Source organism: Thamnophis sirtalis, unplaced genomic scaffold, assembly GCF_051295495.1.
Source record: "Thamnophis sirtalis isolate CommonGarterSnake01/CBP01778 unplaced genomic scaffold, rThaSir2_p1.2 scaffold_4, whole genome shotgun sequence".
Taxonomy (NCBI): Eukaryota; Metazoa; Chordata; class Lepidosauria; order Squamata; family Natricidae; genus Thamnophis; species Thamnophis sirtalis.
In genome coordinates this window covers 28,825,055-28,846,138 of record NW_028261384.1, presented here as the reverse complement: position 1 = coordinate 28,846,138, position 21,084 = coordinate 28,825,055, and the positions used below count along the sequence as shown (strand labels likewise).

The 21,084-nt window shown below is 37.3% G+C and overlaps 1 protein-coding gene across 7 annotated transcripts in view; it reads left to right on the top strand.

The window, feature by feature from the left end:
• The window catches only part of NEBL (nebulette), a 157,644-nt gene that overhangs the window by 117,796 nt on the left and 18,764 nt on the right, over positions 1 to 21,084 (top strand). For 4 of the 7 annotated variants that reach the window (XM_087712675.1, XM_087712678.1, XM_087712676.1 and 1 more), the window contains 10 exons: positions 4,721 to 4,825; positions 7,903 to 8,010; positions 10,691 to 10,801; positions 11,830 to 11,940; positions 12,088 to 12,198; positions 15,048 to 15,158; positions 16,366 to 16,476; positions 16,727 to 16,837; positions 17,171 to 17,275; positions 20,782 to 20,874. The exons of 2 other annotated variants lie outside the window; for them this stretch is intronic. In XM_087712675.1, coding sequence (XP_087568801.1) covers positions 4,721 to 4,825; positions 7,903 to 8,010; positions 10,691 to 10,801; positions 11,830 to 11,940; positions 12,088 to 12,198; positions 15,048 to 15,158; positions 16,366 to 16,476; positions 16,727 to 16,837; positions 17,171 to 17,275; positions 20,782 to 20,874 — 1,077 coding nt within the window. The remainder of the gene's footprint in view (positions 1 to 4,720; positions 4,826 to 7,902; positions 8,011 to 10,690; positions 10,802 to 11,829; positions 11,941 to 12,087; positions 12,199 to 15,047; positions 15,159 to 16,365; positions 16,477 to 16,726; positions 16,838 to 17,170; positions 17,276 to 20,781; positions 20,875 to 21,084) is intronic. One more of the 7 variants, XM_087712677.1, reaches the window with a different exon arrangement.

Below are 21,084 nucleotides of genomic sequence, written 5' to 3'. Positions count from 1 at the left end.
GTTATATTGATAAATGTCAGCATGACTAAATTTCCAAGAGTTAATATTTCAAGATATTTCTTCCTCACAAGAAATACATCTATTTACTGGATTTTTATTTCTGTAGCTGGATGTCAGAACCAGCTGTTAAGACCGTTTTTGTGACCTCTGAACAATACATGGTTTTTTCTAACATTTTGTCAATGATGGAATATTGTAAACTTTTAATAAGGACATTTTCCAGAAGTGTCAGGTTAGATGCAATAATATTGTTAGCATGCCATTTGTAAGAATTCTGGGAGTTGGAATCCACATTTTGAGGGAGTACCCAGTTTGGGGAAGGCCATTGTAAGTGCTGGTTGAGAAGCTACCTTTAATAAACACCTGGTGGCGTTTTCACACCACAATTTCCACTTTGATTTCTCCTAAATTTAAAGCAGTTTAAAGCAAACTTGTCTATTGTCTTAAGAGGAGTTGACGTTGTCTTCGGAGATGCTGGACTTGAAATGTTGATTCAATACAGGAAACATGAGTCAATCAATGTTCCCGTTAATTGAACAGTGTTGGGTCTTTAGATATAACTTTGATATTCCATGTAGATAAGGATGTTATCGAGATAGACTCCCTTGTCCAAGTGTTCATGCAAAATTTCATTTATTACTTGCATGAAAACTGCTGACACCCCCTGCAGACCAAACGGGAGTACCCTGAACTGGAAGCACCCCAAAGGGCAGTTGAAAACAGTTTTCCACTCATCCCCTTCTTTGATTCTGACTCTGCAGTAGGCCTCCCTTAGGTCCAGCTTTGTTAAAATCTTCCCCTTTCCCCAAGTGGGCTAACATATCCTTCATGAGTGGCAGGGGGTATGCATTTTCCATGCAAATTCCATTAAGGTTTCACACATAAACGAAAGGAGCCATCTTTCTTTTCTCTGAACAATACAGGTGCGGCCACATGTGGCCTAGCTGGTTGTATGGAACCACTTTTTAAGTTTTTGTCAATGAACTTTCATAATTCCTCCATTTCACATGGGGTCATTGAGTATATCTGGGGCTTAGGGAGTTTCTCCCCTGGGATGATTTCAATGCTGCAAATCAGTGCCGCGGTGGGGGGGGGGTAGTTTGTCGGAACCCTTTTCACTGAAAACCTCCTTGATGTCCCAATATTCTTTGGGGATTTTCTCTTCTCCTTTAATCTTTTCCTGCACTGTGGCAGCTAGGTTCGTTTTGGCATTGGCTATGTGGGACGTCCCCCCCTTCCCCTCAGGTTTTTTTGCGGAACGAAGGCTCAACCACCCTTTCCTCCAGTTCATGGAAGTGTTCCATTTCCGTAGCCACAGTAATACCAGTATGAGGGCCGATCCATCCCAGGTGCCACAATGAAACTCAAGGTTTCTTGGTGATCCCCCATCCACATTTCTATTGGTTCAGTTACAAAATTGGCAGGGGCACCCCCAGCAATTGACCCATCCAACTGGCAAAAGGCAATGGGCACTTTCAAAGTCCTCAAATCCATTTTCTCTACCACATCCGGGCTGATTACACATTGGGTGCATCCAGAGTCTAAAAGGGCCAACATCTTCCCCTAGACTCCAGTTGATGGCACTTTTAATTCTACTGGGATCGGGGACTCACCGAGTCGTCATCATCTGAATCATTTTCACTTTCTCCCATGGAAGAGGAGGTTTCTTCTCCTCCTGGCCTGGAGGAAGGACATCAGTGCCTTCCACGCCTTCCAGGGCAGTTTCACAGTGTCTCCCTAGCTGCCAGCCAGGTTCCTCCCCACCAGCCGGGGTCAGCATATGCACAAACAGCTCATAAAACTCCTGTGTGTATTCAACCTCAGGCCTCTCCTCCCGGGTTAAGGGTTTCATCCTGCTTTTCGCCTTTTGATTTAAGAGGGGGTCATTAAAACGTTTCCTCAGGGCAGTCATAAACTCCTTGTAATCCCTCAGCTGGGGGGAATCATCATTACGCAAGGCTAACATCCAGGTAGCCGTTTTGCTTCCCAAAGCCTTAATAACACTTCTTACTTTGGCAACTTCCAATGAGAACACTTCCCCATACTCTTGCATGTAATCCCAAACTTGCAGTAACCCCCCCCCCCACCAGTTCTTTGGGATCTCCTCTGTAGTTCACTCCAAGTGGAGGAATCTGAGGCATTTGGTGCCTTTGGGGTTTTTCCTCTTCCTTGGGGGAGCTCGAACTGCTGCTGCTGTGGCTGTGGCCCCTCCCTCTTGCCCAGCTCTGGGAGCTGTTCCCAGGGATGTTTCAGGGCTAACCAGGTATTCTGTTCCTCCCTCCGCCTGCTCGGCTAATCCACTCTCCCTTTCAGTGAGACTTACATGGGTGTGCCGTCGTTCCCAAGCCTCCTGAAGAAGGTGTAAAGCATGGGTCATCATGAGATCCTCTCTTTCCGCTGCCTGCCAGTCATCTTCTGGTTTTTGGCTGGCTGTGACCCTTGCCATTCTCTTCTCCTGCTTCTTACAGGGATTAGACATTTGGGTGCTCCCTCCATGGAAGCTTTTAACTCCGGGATGGGTGCGAAGGGAGATCTTGCTTAATGTCAGGCATATCTCCTTCAATATCCAAGAAAGAAAAACCTTCTCCATGTTAATAAACTACTGTTACTAGATATGAAGTGAAAGCAGCTAAAAGGAAAGCAAGATCTGATCCAGAAAGGCAGGAACATATACATGTCAAACGTTTCACCCCAGTTTCACAACCCAGTGTCCAATCTGCAACTTCCTAAGGTGTCATGTTGGGTGCATCTTCAAACAGCCTCATCAAGTTGGTATGTGAGACAGTTGGCCTTGACCAAGTCCAAACATCAGCCACCAGCATGCACAGAAGATGGTGAGAACAAGACTCCTCCAGTACAATATTATTCCCTTCCCCAATACCATGCCCCCCCTCCAGTTCCTATGGCAGCCGATAGTAAGCAAGCATAGCAAAGCAACCATAAGCAAGTAACCAAAACAGAGGCTGACAATAACTCTCTGAGGTTTGGTTGGGCTGAGAGAGAGAGACTCACCCAAATCACCTAGGGGGTTTTCATGGCTAAGGTGGGACTTGAACTCACAGTCCTCTGCTTTCTAGCCTGCTGCCTTAATCACTAGACCAAATTAGGTGTCTTGTATCATGCAAAATGTAATTTCTCAATTTAGTAGAGAATGGACTATGGAGTTATTTGGGGTAATATTTTGATTCTATTTTGTTGAATGATATGGGCTTTAGAATACTTAGCAAGTATCAACATCTGCACCGCTTTTGTTATATCCATTATGAAGGTACTAAATTTCTGAGTGACAAAAGAGTCATATACTTTTAAAAAAATAGTTTCTTCCCTTCTTTCTGAATCGTCCTAGTAAAAGTACTTTTTTCACTTTTAAAACAGAGATAAAATAATATTTAATTGATTGGGTCGTGAAGGATTGCAAGTAATCTCCCATATTGATAAGGGCTTTTCAGGCTTCTACCTTGTCTAATAGTCAAAGGGTATTTTGGAGCTGTATTGTCTCAAATAGGAAAGAACACTACAATAACTTCTATTATAAAATCCCTGGATCGCACCTGATATTCAGTATAATGTATCAGTATTCAATATCCCCTTATTCTATAGTCTTTATGTGCCTGATTGCATTTTCACTCACGCTAGTAATATTATTATTAAATTTGCAGATGATACAAGTGTGGCGGGATTAATCTCTGAGGGGGGGATGAATCTGCCTATCGAGATGAGGTAGAACGGTTGCTTTCGTGGTGTGGAGACAATAGCTTGATCCTTAACACAAATAAGACGAAGGAGTTTATAGTGGACTATAGAAGGAATAGATCAGATATCCAGCTCTTGCTTATCAATGGAGACCGAGTGGAGCAAGTGGCCAGTTTTAAGTTTCTGGGTGTTATCTTAAAAGAGGACCTGACCTGGGGCACTCACATTGCAGCACTGGTTAAAAGAGCCCAGCAGAGAATATACTACCTGAGACTTCTCACGAAAGAACAGCTGAATGAAAAATTGCTGCTTTTCTACCGCTGCACCATAGAGAGTATTCTTACTGCAGCTGTGTATGGTTTGCCAATTGCACAGTGGCAGATAGGACAGCACTCCAGAGGGTAAACATCATTGCCCAGAGGATCATTGATTGCCCTCTCCCCTTTTTGGAAGAGCTTTAGAGCTCCCATTGCCTTAAGAAAGTTCAAAACATTCTCAAAGATCCATCTCATTCTGAGCACTTTTTTTTAACGATTACCATCTCACAGGTGGTACAGAATATTAAAAATAAGGACAAACAGACTGAAAAACAGCTTCTATCCCAGGGCAATAACCATTTTGAATTCTACTGCATAGCGCAATATCAGGTTTTCAATTTCAATTATATAGAATGTAAAGTGTTTTTAAAGTGTTTAATGTTTGTGTTTTTATTTTTATAATTGTAATGTACACTGAAGACGGCATTTAATTTCATTGTTCCATGTGCAATGACAATAAAGTAAACTAAACTAATTTAAACACCAATTTTCAATGGCACAATTCTCACACAACTGCCTCCAAGATTTTCCCCAATAGTTCTTTAAGTAACCATTATATAAACAACTGACAGCTGCAGACTCCTTCTTTGTCAAAAAAAGAGACATCTCTTTCCTTTCTAGGGCAGTTCCTACCCTAATGTACACAAAGATATACCGGCTCTAAATTCAAAATATACTTTGAAATTTAAAGATATATTTACTTTTTTCAGTATGAATATAAGAAACTATTTGAGAAAACTAAAGGGCTCTATAATTTTGAAGTGAATACTGCTGAACAGCTGCACCACAAAGAAAACGCAGTCCTGCAAAGTCAGGTATGGCCACATACTCTATAAACTTGGAAGTGCATGTGCTTGATATAACATTTATATTGGTGGATTGTATAAAATGAAGGGTGGAAGATATTGAATACACATAAAAGAAAAGAAATATAAGGAAACTTCCAGTTGACGTCGCAGCAGGAATGGCTGGAAAATAGCAGAACTCTGCCAGGCTCCGTAAAATGCAGCCGGCCACTGTCAAGCTGCCCTGGAGGGGTAGTGAAGGAAGGAGAGGTGCTTCATCGATCACGATGTAACCGCAATTTCCTCATTGATCCAAAGAAAGATTCCCTGAATGGCAGTCACAAGCTGGGACAACTGGGACAGTAAGATTTTGTGCTGGAGTGGTCCATGGACAGAGCAGAGAAACTGGGTATGATAACTTCCCACTTTTACCTTAGATATTTAACCCAAATTAAAATTTTCAAAAAACAATCTCCAAACGTTAAGAAAGTGGCGATTGGATTTATGGAGAAGAATTAAAGACTAAAGACTACAGAGAAAGATTAAAGATTAAAGACTCAGATGCAAAAGAAATATCTAAAGGATGCTTTTCATACAGAAAACCTGGAAAAATTGAACAATACTGTGAAAAGTGATTATTGGGAGAAACTGCTTTTCTAAAAACTATCTTTAATCCCCTGGATTGATTGACAATCAGCTGTTTTGACTTGTACACTTTGTTCAATGCTGGAATTGAGAGCAGGAGAGCCAGCTACCGGAGGAATAAGATTACTGCAATGTAGGAAACAAATGAAAGTGATGAAAGGAGAGAAAGTAAACAACATCTGGAAGGCCATTTAACCTTTACTCTATCTTAGTAGGTAATTTGGAACCTTGGAAATATTTAATGAGTTTTTTGAAGATCTTTCAGGCAAACTGAACTGTAAATACCAAAACTTTACTGAAACTGTTCATTGCAAGATGGATTTGAAAAATTTGAGGAAACCTGGTGGGCCAAGCTGGATTTGGTTTACTAACATTACTTGACAGAGGCAAAAGAAGAAAAGCAATAGAAGGGGATGTGGGGGGGGGGAGACATTAAAATTTGGACAATTGGGAAGGTGCAAACTGAAAATCATAAAGAGTGTAAACTATCAAATTATAGCTTTTAAGGACCATAAACTAAGAAGATTTGAAGGTATAATTTTGGTATTGACCAAATTGTACTAATGATAGGCTTTTGGGGGGCAGTTTTGGGGTATTAAGGTACTGAAATTTTAGTGGTCTATTGAGTAATTTTTAATATACCAAACTATCACAAAATGTCACAACAGGAATAACAGAAGTATATGAAGAAATGTTAGTGATGCTTAAAAGTATTTATGAAAATGTGACAAAGAATCGTAAGGAGATTATGGAACAGTTTAAAGATAAAGAGGCGAGTGTAGAAAACTTCCAACAAATGGGGGGGAAAGATGAACATAATAGTCAAAAGACAGATGAGAAACTAGAAGGAATGGTGGAGGAGAAAAATGTAAATAAGTTACAAGAAGACAAAGATTTGAAGAGATAGTAATCATAAATAGTAAGAATCAGGGAACTTTTTAAGAGCTTAAAATGGAAAAGAGGGAAAATAAGAAAGTCCCAAAAATAATGAAAGGGTCATGGATGGGTACTCAAATAGTGCAGCAAAATTAAAACAAGAGACAAGGCAGAAAGCATATTTACTTTGTATAAAAATGCAAGGAAGAGCTATAAGATTCAAAGAGAGAAATATAAAATAGTTATCAAACATCAATAAATTATGAAATTCAAAAAAGATTAAGAGAGGATGGAGAGAAATAAAATATCTGACAATATGGTGATTGTACTAAAAATGAAGAGAAAAAAGTAGAAGTAGAAATGGGGGAAATAATATACTTATTGACATATAATATAATGTATTAGAACCATAAGCATATTAAGATTAGAAGATGGAAGAGTATTATTAGGTACATCTAAATTGTATTATTATTATTAACAGTGTGTAAAAATATATTTAAAATTATAGTTTCTAAAGATTACAAATTCAGAGGACTTAAGATACAATCACAGGGCTGATCAAACTTATTAAGAATTGGTAATATTGGTAATATAAAATTAAAGTATAGGAATTATATTGGAATATTGAGTAATTTTTATGAGCACAAATTGGGAAAATGTATCATATATGTATCACCATATTTTTTGGAGTATAAGACGCACCTCCCCCCCTAAAAAAAAAGAGGGTAAAATTTTTTGTGTGTCTTATACACCAAATGTAACCCCCACCACCAGAGGCCAAAAACGCGAGGCATGTAGACAGCAATGGTCTGTGGCAATCCGTGTAGCCTGGAACAGCTGATTGGGGGTATTTTGGCAGTCCAATCCACTCACCAATCAACTGTGCTGAATTAGGCTGTAATAGTGCTGAAGCTGACCTGGCTGGTCAGAGTTTGCAGCAGTAATCACATACAGAAAGCACACACAAGTAACTGATGAAGCAGGATTCAAAATAATAATAATAATATACAATACATTATCAAAAACAGGTTTTCCAAGGTAGCAGTAAATACAAGCAGAACACAAGCAGCTTCGCTTTCAGTTCTCACCTTCCTGTCTCCTTGTTGCTCACACGGCAAATTTCAGAGTCCAAATAGCCCTCATTGGCTGACTTAGTTGCTTTGCCTATTCATTGGATGACCTTGTTACCATGTGCCAGTGGAATACCATGGATGCTGGTAGACAGAGGCAGAATTTTTTTTCTTCTTATTGTCCTCCCCAAAAACTAAGGTGCGTCTTATATTCCAGAGCATCTTATACTCTGAAAAATATGGTCTATATATTTAATTGTATTATTATTGTTAGCATTGTGTGAAAAGTATATTGACCCAGTCAATGCATTGTCCAAAAAGTATGTATGGGTGTTAAAGGAAAATTACAAATAAAACATACACATAAAAGAAAGGAAATATACATGCAAATATATTTTTTTCTATAGATAAAAGGAGAATTCCTTTCATGTGGAAGCTTTGTTTCTAATGGGTATATAGATAAATTAAAAGGCTATTGATTTTTAAATTGATTTTGATGTCTAATCTTTTTATTAGGTTAAATATAAAGAGAAATATGAAAAATCAAAAGGCAAGTCTATGCTAGAATTTATGGACACACCAATATACCAAATTTCAAAGGAAGCTCAAAAGTTTCAAAGTGAAGTAAGTGAAATGTTTTTGGAAATTATTATTACTGGTAGTTCTTGACTTACGACCACAATTGAACCCAAAATTTCAATTGCTAAGTGAGATATTTGTTCAGTGAATTTTGGCACATGTAATGACTTTTCTTGCCATAATGGTTACGTGAATCACTGCAATTATTAAGTCAGTAACAGATTTTAAGCGAATCTGGCTTTCCTATTCACTTTGCTTGTCAGAAGTCACAAAAGATTATCACATGTCCCTGGGACACTGCAACTTTCATAAGTAGGAATCAGTCTGAATTTTGGTCACAGGACCATGAGGATGCTGCAATGGTCATATGTGTGAATAACAGTTATAAGTAGTTTTTTTCAATGCCATAGTAACTTTGAGTAGTCACTAAATGAATTGTAAATCAAGGGCTATCTATATAGTGTAGTAACCAAAGTGTTGTGCTGAGGCAGCATCTAAATAAGAGGTTTGTTTATCAGTGCAAATGATTGTGATAACAGTCCAATATTTGAATCCAGTCTTTGGTTTTAGGTTCACTCAGTAGAAGATTGGACTTGTTGAGCAGCAAATCAGCTGGATGTAGTATAAAGTTCTTTTTCAAATATCTTCACATTTTTGCTATACTGTGTAATACCTTTCAGAAAACAGGTTCAAAGTATTCTTAGACATATGGAATGAGTAAAGCAAAACTTTGGATCTTGTTATCCTTATCCCAAATGACAGTAATTATTTTAGATCCACACTTTTTGCAAGTGTTTAAATTATACTTTGTAAAGTATGTTTAAGATCATTCTATAAAATGTTCTTGCTCTAAATTAGGAAATAACAACAACAATTATAACAGCTCGAGTTCTAACCAAGGACCTAGGAACTGTTAAGGTAACGTCGGAGGATATTAACAACAACAACAACAATAATAATTGTATGCAAAAAGCCCCACTGAACTTAAATCAATACTCAACACAGTTCAACTGTTCAGCAGGGACATCAAAATGAACTTTGGACTTGAAAAATGTGCTATATTATCCATGCGGCGAGGAAAGAAGGAATAGAACTGGGAAATGGAAATATAGTGAAAGCATTAGCAAAGGATGATGGTTACAAGTACCTAGGCATATTGGAAGCAGATAACATCTTGAATGGAAAAGTCAAAGAATCAACATAAAAGGAATACATCAAGAGGGTCTGCAAAATATTAAATTCAAAGCTGAATGCTGGAAACATAATTAAAGCCATTAATACATGGGCAGTTCCAATGATACGCTACTTAGCTGGAATAATCAACTGGACTCTGGCTGAACTGGAAAACCTGGACTGGGAAACACGCAAAGTTTTAAATATGTACCACGCTTTACATTCACAAAGTGACATTGACAGGTTGTATCCGCCAAGAAAAATGGGGAGGGGGCTATTGCAAATCCACCAAACTGTAGAAGAAGAAAAATGAAGTTTAAACAATTATGTGAACCAAAGTACAGAAAAATTGCTACAGGCTGTGAAAATGGAGAACAGCATAAAAACAACAGGAACAAAGGCAGAATATAAGGAAAAACAGCTGAATGACAGATTAAATAGATGGAAAACAAAAGCTTTGCATGGACGCACTTGAAAAACATTGGAGGAAAATGTGATGACAACTTGACATGGACATGGCTTAAGATGGGAACTATCAAGAAAGAAATGGAAAGTTTAATACTGGCTGCTCAAGAACAAGCACTACAAACTAATGCCATGAAAGCGAAGATACAAAAATCCACTGACAACCCAAATTGCTGACTTTGCAATAACAACGTCGAAACTGTTTCACATTTAATATGTGAATGCAGCAAAATTGCACAAACTGATTACAAAGCTAGACATGACCGAGTTGCTATATTAACCCACTGGTCATTATGTAAAAAATATGATTTACCTATATCCAGAAAGTCATGGGAACATAAAGTGGAAAAAATTATCGAAAATGAGAAGGTGAAGATCTTGTGGGACTTTTGAATACAAATGGATCATCATTTGGAGCACAACACGCCAGATATCATGGTTGTAATGGGCTGAACTGTACAGTTTATTGATATTGCTGGAGATGCCAGGGTAGAAGAAAAAGAACTAGAAAAAATAATGAAATATTGCAACCTGGCTATCCAAAATACATGGCTATGGGTGAAACATGTAACGGTGATACCCATTGTCATCAGGGCACTTGGCACCATGTCCAAGAATTTTACAAGATACATCAACAAGTGCAGCTTACTGCAATGACACTAGTGGAACTTTAAAAAACTGCGCTACTCGGAACATCTTATATTTTAAGAAGGTACTTGGTTGATATCTAGGACACTGGCAGCAAACAGTATCAACCATTGGCACCAGTCACTGGTATTTGTAATGCATTTTTGAATGTTCAGTTGGCTGAGTTTCATGTTTAATGAATAAAGTATATAATAATAATATACACCAACAAATTGCAGCTTCCTGCAATAACACTAGCAGAACTGCAAAAAACTGCGCTACTAGGAACATCATATATTTTAAGCAGGTACTTGGTTGATACCTAGGAGGCTGGCAGCAACCCATATCAACCATCAGTACCAGTCAATGGTATTTGTGATGCATTATTGATTGGTCAGTTGGCTATGTTTCATGCTTAATGAATAAAGTATATATAATGAAAACTATGTTTTGAACACAGAAAATGTATAGAAAAGAATTCGAAGAAAAAATCAGAGGGAAAGCAGCCTTGGACTTAGACAAGACTCTAGAATTCTTGCATGTGAAACACGTAACGGATTTACTAAAAGAGGTAACATTTACAAACAGAAGATGAATTTTGTCATTATATTGTTTAAATTCTATCATGTTTGTCTTCCTTTTTGTTTCAGTTTTTTCCTTTTGTTGTAATTATACATAGTAGATAATGGAAAAATGAGGTTGCTGAAGAATTATATAAAAACAATAATTGCAGGTGTTTTTTTAACATATTAAATCTCAATTAAGATATTTCAACACATCACAATTTGTGTGTGGTATACATTAGAGCCAAGCCATATTTTGAACTTACAAATGAACAGTATGGAAACAAATGTTTATGGCAACTTGTCAAATTTTATTGTTTATCTAGATTTAAATATATAAATTTACTCCAATTTCAAGCTTTTATAGGCTTATGATTGTTTACTCAATTTGTCTATATCTCCTTATCATAGTAAAATTCCATTAAGTGAGATTTATGTGATGACTGAATGGAGTTTCTGCTTAGAATTTGAAGATGCCCAAAAGATAAAACTAAAATGGTACCACTTGGTTAGAGAGAAAAGTATAAGTTGTCTATTTCCTCTTCTGGATAAAGTGTGACAAGACTGAAATAATTAAGCCTTGCCTTTTCTGCCAAGTTTTGTATAATATCCATCTATGTGCTCATTTCAATCACAAGAGCTCATTGTGCTACGTAACTCTGATTTATGGATAAGTGCCTTTTGTGTTGCATTTAGTGATCCTTTGTGAATAATGATAGCATTAACAGAATTTGAGTGACAGGGTCATTTACTTGTCTGTAATCCTGAAAGCCATCCAGAATAGAAGCTCTTATGATTTTATAAAATAACCATGTAACGGTACCATAGTATATAAGTAAAATAATGTTTTCTTTTTTCAGGAGCAAGATAAAGATTATCTTACAGTGTTTGCACTTTTTTGATTTCTCAGTTCTGTTTTAACTATGATAAATATACACTCCTTAACTCACCTCAAACTATTTACGATGAAAGATTTTTTTTTTTTACTTTTTAAGATGTTGCTCACTATTTAAAGTTGATTTTTTTATTACTTCAGAAAGAGTATAGAAAAGATTTGGAAGAAGGAACAAGAGGAAAAGGACTGGCAATACTTGAAGATACTCCAGATTTGATCAGAGTGAAAAATGCAGCTCAGATTCTAAATGAGGTAGATACAGTTTGTAAAGCTTAGTAAATGCCACGGAAAGTTTGCCCACACAAAGTATCTAAGTGAAATAAATTCTTAGTTTTGTACTAAGTGGAAAATGTGTTTTACAATATTTGAATATGCTTGTATCTTTTGTTTAAATAACAGAAAGAATACAGAAAAGATCTGGAACAGGAAATAAAGGGAAGAGGAGTGAAACTTATTTTAGAAACTCCCGACTTCCAAAGAGCAAAGAAAGCATCTGAAATTGTTAGTGAGGTCAGTAAAAGAGGATGTCCTTCAAATTATTATGGAAATGAAGTGCATGCATCTATTTTTCCCAAATCCAGACAGCATGCTTCAGATAGATTCTATGCCACCCCGAATTAATGTATCCTGTGAAATGATTTTAGGTAAGTTGGGACTGACACAAGGCTTGGTGCAAAATTCTGCACCTCTAAGTACTGCAGAAAGATACATATTATATTTCTGCTCTCTTTCTCCATAAAAAGTCAGAATGAGAAGAAGGCAAGCAAAGAAGTTGATTTGAACAAATAATTCACATTAAATCTTTATTACAGTCTTTATTATTAAGGCTAAATACCGGCACGAAACCGATAGTCGACAAGTACTGTAAGGGAAAGTTGAAAAGAACTTTGAAGTGAGAGTTAAGAGGGCGTGAAACCATTAAGAGGTAAATGGGTGGGGTCCATGCAGTCTGCCCGGAGGATTCAACCCGGCGGGCGAGGCCGGCATAAAGAGGGTTGGTATATAAAACAAGAAAAGGCATCTAAAGGAGAAGTAGGAGATGGGTGTAGGGAACATAAATGCAATATGTGGGCAGATTAAATTTATCACAGTATTCTATAATAATGACCTAAATGCTCATTAAGAGCATCTCATTATGGCACTGGTCATCATTTGATGGATTTTGAACCCTGCTGTACTGAACCTGGCAATATAAAATCTTGCTCCTATTTGTATTTAATCTGAATGATTTTGGTGTTTTTTATTGTTTTAATATATTTTTAATATTTTAAATTTTAATATATTTTTTGAATTGCAATCCGCCCAGAGACATTGAATGAGGTGGGTAGTTGTAGAAATTGAATGAGTGAGTGTGTGAATAAACAAACAAACAAACAAATTTATTTTAAAATGTTATAGCAGCTTTAGTATCTGAAAGCAGTAGGGAAGTGTAGAATTGTCTTGTGAGTTCTAGATATTTATGCTATAAGCATGATGAGGCCCTGTATGAATGTATCTGTAATAGAGGCCCCAAAGAAGTACATAGTCTAGTTTTCTGTTTACCCAGAGCTACTGGAACATTATTTCTCTAGGTAGAGAAATAATGGTGCACGAGTGATCGCGGGTGCACCTCGATTCACCCGCATAACACCCATCCTCCGCGAGCTGCGCTGGCTGCCTGTCGATCTCCGGATGCGCTTCAAGGTGCTATTAATCACCCATAAAGCCCTACATGGCAGTGGATCTGGATACTTGAGAGACCGCCTTCTGCCAATTACCTCCCTGCGACCAATAAGATCCCATAGACTAGGCCTCCTCCGTATCCCATCGGCCAGCCAGTGTCGGCTGGCAACCACAAGGAGGAGGGCCTTCTCAGCAGTAGCCCCGGCCCTTTGGAACGAGCTCCCCGTGGAGATTCGTACCCTATCCACCGTCCAAGCCTTCCGCATAGCCTTGAAGAACTGGCTCGCCCGTCAGGCCTGGGGATAAGGATAGTTACCCCTCCCGAATGATGAATGTATGTTGCCTACTATTTTATTATATGTCTTCTATCTTGATGTTTGTGTTCCCCCCTTCCCAGTTTTATGTGAGCCGCCCTGAGTCCCCTCAGGGAAAAGGGCGGCCTACAAATTCTAATAAAACTATGAAACTATGAAAAACTAGGTAGGGAAACTTCCTGTATTGACCTTCAAGGGCAGCTTAAGGCAAGGCATGGTATCATGCTAGCATAAAGCTTACTGGTTAGGAACTTCAAGATTAGTTAGTTATGCCACAGGAGAGGCAACATGTCTGCTGAGTCACTAGCAATAAAATTTGGGGGTATGGCTAGATCTTATTGTCGCTCTGGGTCTGCAACCCACTGTTTCATGTGTGTTTTGGCCTCATAATATCTTTTGATGAATATAAGATCTGGAGACAAGTCCAAGAATTATAATTTAATTGCTACTGCCTTTTTCCATGCAGTCTGAAAATCATTCCTCGTGGTTAGTGGGACAAGGCCAATGGGAAAAAGGAAATGTCTGGGCCAATAGTTGAGTAATTGTTATCCACATTTTAGCCTTTAATGAGGTCTGTCTCTACTCTCATAGTGGCATTAAATTGTGGGCTGATCTTAGAAATTTGGATTAAATGAGTTCTAATGGTGCAAAATTGGAGAAAGGGCACAGATGGACACCATAAAGAAGTTATTTCGCTTCAAATAATTTAAGTTCTATAGATATATAATGTCTACCTCTTGTCTTAAATAATTTAAGGATGGTGGATGAGCCCTTCATTTTCAGCAACATAGTCCCCATGAAGTTTCCTACTATTGGTAGAATGAGGGACTTAATCCCACATGTTTGAAACAGGAGACTTGTATCCTTCAGTTGTGGCTCTTGAACAGCCAGAATATATATGTATATGAGAATATTATTACATGCATTCATTTTGTATTAATTATTTATATTTAAACAAGTAAATAATACTTGATATAATATAAAATTTCATTCAAAGTAATGAAGCGTTCCTTATATGCTTAAAAATATTGGTAGACAAATATACCAAAACTAAGTATCTTACTAGAAATTAATACTATTATAAGTTACAAGAGGAAGGGAGGAGGAAGAGAGACAGAGAGGGAGGCGGGGGGGAGAGAGTGAGAAAAGAGAGAGAGAGGGGGGGGGAGGACCACACAATGACTTTTTAAGTAGGCAATTCTCAAACATTTTTATTGTAGACTTATACATTTTACAACAGCCTATTTCAGAGAATAAACCCTCAATTCTTCTTGTACAGGTCATAGGACTATCAATATGTGTATACTTTAAAAATTATTTTCTCCACCTCCCATCCCCCAAATTATGCTTGTGAGTTTACAGTATATATTCTTATATTCACAGAAAGAATATAGGAAAGATCTGGAGACCAAAATTAAAGGAAAAGGAATGCAAGTTGGCACTGATACTCCTGAAATGCAGCAAGCAAAGAGAGCATCTGAAATTGCAAGCCAGGTTTGCTTAAGATATTTTTAAAGCATAATTCTATACATTATAACTTAGTGTATGATATTACTACATTATATTGCTATTAGTAAACTGATTGGGGACCCCTTCATACCATCACTCAAGCCCTAGCCAACTCATAGGTTGACTAAATCAGTGTTTTTCAACCTTTTTTGTGCAAAGGCACACTTTTTTCATGAAAAAAATCACAAGGCACACCACCATTAGAAAATGTTAAAAAAAATTAACTCTGTTCCTATATTGACTATATATAAAGTGTTTTTCCCACGGCACACCTTACACTATGTCACGGCACACTAGTGTGCCGCGGCACAGTGGTTGAAAAACACTGGACTAAATGGGTCTGTCCTTGAAAATTGCCCAGATGAAGGTGGTTCAGAATACATCAATGCAGGAAGTTATGGCCCTGCTTCATTATGCCTTGTTATGCCCCTGTAACAACTCACCTTTGCAAGCTGGTTGCTTGTTTGCTTTAGAATGCAATTCAGGTTTCTAGTCACCTCCTATAAAGCATATAAATTTAATAAATTGTTGTTATTGTTAAAATTATTTTTTACAACAGTGTGAAATCACAGGCACTGGTTCTTTATCATGTATTCAACCTCATATGCATTAAAAACTTAGGATGGTAAACAAGTTCAAGATGGGATAGGATACTGTAGACTTTTTATAATTACTATTTTTAGATAGTAAAAGGATATGAAAAATATATCAAAATGTTTCCTATAGTCCACTTGTTCTGAATGTATAAAACATTTTGATCTTCTATTGCAGGGATGTCAAACTCAATTTCATTGAGGACTGCAGCATCAGAGTTGTGTTTGATCTCAGGGGTGGCAGGGGACATGACCAGGGTGTGTGGCCAGCTTGACATCACTCACATCGGGGGTCGCTGTGGCGCCCTGAGCGCTCTGCCAGCAAAAACAGGTTTTTGGCAACCCCTGCCAGCAAAAATGGAACTCGCGAGGATCACATATGGCCTTCCTGAAGTCTGTTTTTACTGGCAGAGGCACCATGGGCTGGTCCTTCTCTGTTTCCAGGGTGGCTCCCTCATGCCACATCTAAGCACCTTGAGTTTGACACTCTGTTCTAGTATATCACTTAATAAAAGCACCATAGATTAAAGAAAGTTCTGTATAAAAGCTGAAGCTGTTTTACCGATAGAACTGATTATTTCATGTTCTGTTCTTTATAGAAAGAATACAAGAAACATCTAGAAATGGAAATTAAAGGAAAGGGAATGCAAGTGGGCATGGACACGCCTGATATACAACGAGCAAAAAAAGCTAATGAACTTGCAAGCCAGGTTAGTCTAGTACAGACCATTCAGTGGCATTGAAAATAAAGTATAATGGTCCCTTAAAATGTGTTTTTAATTTTTTTTTGAGAATAGAAAACATACAAAAATAATAAAACTAAATTCTATGGAAGTACAAGCAGGAATCAGAAATCTAGTCTGTGTTACAATAAAATCTTCGAAAGCTCATACAAATATGGATACAAATGACTAAAGGTTGCATATATTTCAGAATTCTTTAATGTGCTATGTCTTGCAGAAAGAATACACAAAGGACTTGGAGACTGAAATCAAAGGGAAAGGAATGCTAATAGGCCCAGATATTCCAGACATACAACGAGCAAGGAAAGCATCTGAAATAGCTAGTCAGGTGAGTAGAGAATGAGCAGGAACTAATAATAATTAAGAATAATTAATCATTCATAGAATAGGGATATTCTCCTGGGTATAGGGGTGCCTATTCTGGTAGGAGTCTTATTTTTAAGAACATATAGTTCTTGGAACTTGGGGTAACTGAACAGTCTAGAATTAATTATTTAGACTTTAATGCTCAGTTTACAATGGTCCAGTTTATTTAAACCTGACAGTGGGAATGAATCTTTTAATGGTAATCAGAGTGATGGAAACAAATTTAAGTTAATTTAAGCTGCCAATTAATGTTGTATATTAAGTGTGTATAATAAATGGTGGGATAATTTTTCAGAAGAAGTATAAAGATGAAGCAGTGAAGATGCTATGTACTTATTCTGCTGTGCCAAATACTCCAGAAATTGAGAGGATTAAAAATGCACAAAGAAATATCAGTACTGTAAGTAGCAGTAATTATTAGAGACATATTTTGCAATATGTAGCATTGAATTAATTCTCTTGTGTTTCAGAACATGGTAGAAATATGCATATTATTTCCAAACGCATTGTATAAATTCCCTGATACAAAATGCATCTTTGGAATTAATATTTTGAAGTGGGATCTGGTTTTATATTGTTTCCATGAAAAAAAACCATGTGTGTGTGTCAATATGTGACTAAAATGTATTTAATTCAGGTAAACCTTACATGTATCTTAAACTTTTCATCTACTGGTACGTAACTGCAAATAACAGGAGCCGAGGTGGTGCAGTGGTTAAATGCAGCACTACAGGCTACTTCAGCTGACTGCAGTTCTGCAGTTCGGCTGTTCAAATCTCACCGGCTCAGGGTTGACTCAGCCTTCCATCCTTCCGAGGTGGGTAAAATGAGGACCCGGATTGTTGTTGGGGGCAATATGCTGACTCTGTAAACCGCTTAGAGAGGACTGAAAGCCCTATGAAGCGGTATATAAGTCTAACTGCTATTGCTATAACTGAGATTCAGTAAGCATAACTCACAAAATTGACGTAAATGCAAATTGATATTTTTGTTGATCTCTTTTTTTCTCCATCCCTCTCTCTCTCCATTCCTCCTTTCCCCCCCTTTCTGTCACATCCTCCCCTCAACTCTTTTTTCTATCAAAAATCAGATGACTTTTGTATCTGGAAAGCCTGTATCTATACTAAGAAATATTTACTATAGTTTATTTTAAGTATTTAAAGTAGAGATGGTAGGATTTTGTCCAAGCAGACTAAGCATCTTAGGAATTGAGGTCCTACAATATGTTAATAAGATGCAGACTAAGAAAGTCTGCCTTAAAATCAGTGGTGGTGGCCTACCAGTTTGGACCGGTTCGGGTGAACTCATAGTGGTTTGGTGGCCTGGGTCACTGGAACTGGCAGCAATCCAGGCCTGCCACACCCCCAAACCGGTTCCCTGAGTGGTGGCCCATTTTTTTTGCTTCTGCACATGCACAGAGCAATTTTTATTGTACTATGCATGTGCGCATAGCACGCATGGTGCGACCACGAGCAAACCAGCAGTAGTGATTTCCAGAACCAACCCCTGCTTAAAATCATTTAAACTTGGCCAGAGAGGCAAGAATTAAAGAATGTGTGAATGTCATATCATAGTATTTATTTATTTAAAAAGTTAATAGGGAGGGAAACAGAACTTTTAGTTACTAATTAGTACTTTTTAATATTTTTAGTTACTAATAATTAGGGCCAATACTCTTTAATATCTTTATCAATGATTTGGATGAATAGATAGATGGGGAACTCAGTAAACCTACATATGACACCAAGCTGGCAGGAATAGACAACACTCCACAAGATAGGCTTAAGATTCATAAGGATCTTCTTCACAGGCGTGATAATTAGGCACTATCTACAAAATTAAATTCAATAGTAAGATTCTATATTTAGGCAAGAAAAACCAAATTAACACTTATAGCATAGGTGGTATTGGCTCAATACTCCCCGTGGAGATTCGTACCCTCACCACCGTCCAGGCCTTCCGCGCAGCCTTGAAGAACTGGCTAGCCCGTCAGGCCTGGGGATGAAGATAGTTGCCCCTCCCGAATGATGAATGCATGTTGGTTACTGTTTTTATTATATGTGTCTTTGTTATTGTCTGTATCTCCCCTTCCCCGATTTTGTGTGAGCCGCCCTGAGTCCCCTCAGGGAAAAGGGCGGCCTACAAATCTCAATAAAATCACAAAATCACAAATAGTAGTAACTGTGAGAGAGATTTTGAAGTTCTGTGGACAATAACATAAATATGAGGCAGCAGTGTGCAGCAGCTGTCAAAAAAGCCAACACAGTTCTTGGCTGCATTAACAGAGGGATAGACTCATGATCACGTGAAATGTTAGTACCAATTTATAATGCCTTAGTAAGGCCACACTTGGAATACTGTATCCAGTTTTGGTTGCCATGATGCAAAAAAGATGTTGAGACTCTAAAAAGAGTGCAGAGAAGAGCTGCAAAGACATTTAGGGATTGGAAACATATAAAGAACAAATGGTGGAATTGGTATGATTAGTTTAATGAAAAGAAGGATTAGGGGTGACATGATAGAAATGTTCCAATAACTAAGGGGTTGATACAAAGAAGAAGGTGGTCAAGCTATTCTCCAAAGCACCTGAAGGCAGGACAAGAAGCAATGGGTGGAAACTAATCAAGGAGAGAAGCAACCTAGAACTAAGGAGAAATTTCTTGACAGTTAGAACAATTAATCAATGAAAAAACTTGCCTCCAGAAGTTGTGGATGCTCCAACACTGGAAGTTTTAAGAAGAGATTGGATAACCATTTGTCTGAAATGGTATAGGGTTTCCTGCCTGAGCAAGTGGTTGGCCTAGAAATCCTCCAAGGTCCCTTCGACACTGTTATTCTGATTCTAAAGTTCTGTATTAAAAATTACCAAGTAGGTTAAGTGGTCTAAGCTATTTTAGGGCACTCAAAAGTTTCTAGTACCACTGAATGAATGGAGTTAGTTACAGTTTCATGAATCAAATGAGGACTCTAGAAAACTTCTAGACTGAAATGAATCATGAATTTTATGAGGTTTTCATTTTTTTAATAAATTATTTAATATTTCTCCCAATGGTGTTTTCTATAACCTAAAGTGAGAAACATTTCACCCAATAGGATGTAATTACTACATGGTTGCTGATTAGGAACTCCATAAGCAATTTTCTTCTCTTGTGTCTTCTATTACATACTCAACACTGACACATTTGTACAAGATTTTTGTCAATCCTTATGTTCACCATGATGGCATTGCTTATCAAATAAAATGATGGATATATGCAACATATAACAAAAACAAAAAACCCATCAGCCATAGCATAATTTGTGCCATTTAGCAACAACAAAGTGAAATCTAAAATGCTTTAAAGTTTCTATGATGAGCTCTGATTGCCTCTTGATGAAAATTAAGAGAAAAGTTTCAGGAAATGTGAGACAAGTATTCTGTTGCACAATTCTGATATAAATAAGACTGTTACAGTTTCTTGTCTAAGGGCAGATGATAAAATATAGTGCCTTGATGCTAAATTTAATATTGAATTCAGGTTCATCCCAAAGTTATCTATCTGTAGGAACATTAAAAGCCAAATCTCAATGAATAATTAGTTTCCGTCCTCAGCATAGAAGGTTCTTCTAATCACTTTGAAATGCGTTGTTTTGGGCTCACGTATCCTATGTGTTTTGGGCTCACATCCTATGAAGCATTTTAAGTAGTGCTATAACCTAAAGGAATGCTCTTTTAATGCAAGGCTTTATCTACTTTGCATTCTAGTAGATAACAGTTTAAAAAAATGGAGTTTCTCTGCTGATTTAGTTATCTTATGGAAAACTAAAATATCTCCTAAATTTCAAATAATGGAATAGATCCTTCCCCACTCAACCAAATGTTTTCTAGAAATTGTATATTTATTTTATTTTCTTTGTTTAATAAAGGTACTTTACAAGAAAACATTAGGTGCTGGTATAACAGTAGCAGAGACTCCTGTGACTGAATATGTAAAGAAAAATCAGAAAAATATTAGCACAGTAAGTTTAACTGGTACTATACATTGTGCTTTGCATAAACAGTAAAAGTTGTAGCAATGACGTTATTAATATTCTGTGCTGTGAAATAAAATCAAAGATCCAAAATACAGATATTTTTGTATACCCATTTTTCAAATTCTGTAATAATTTGGTGCAGAGAAATCTCTTCTTAATACTGCTATTATGAATTTTCTAAATTTTCTAATTTTC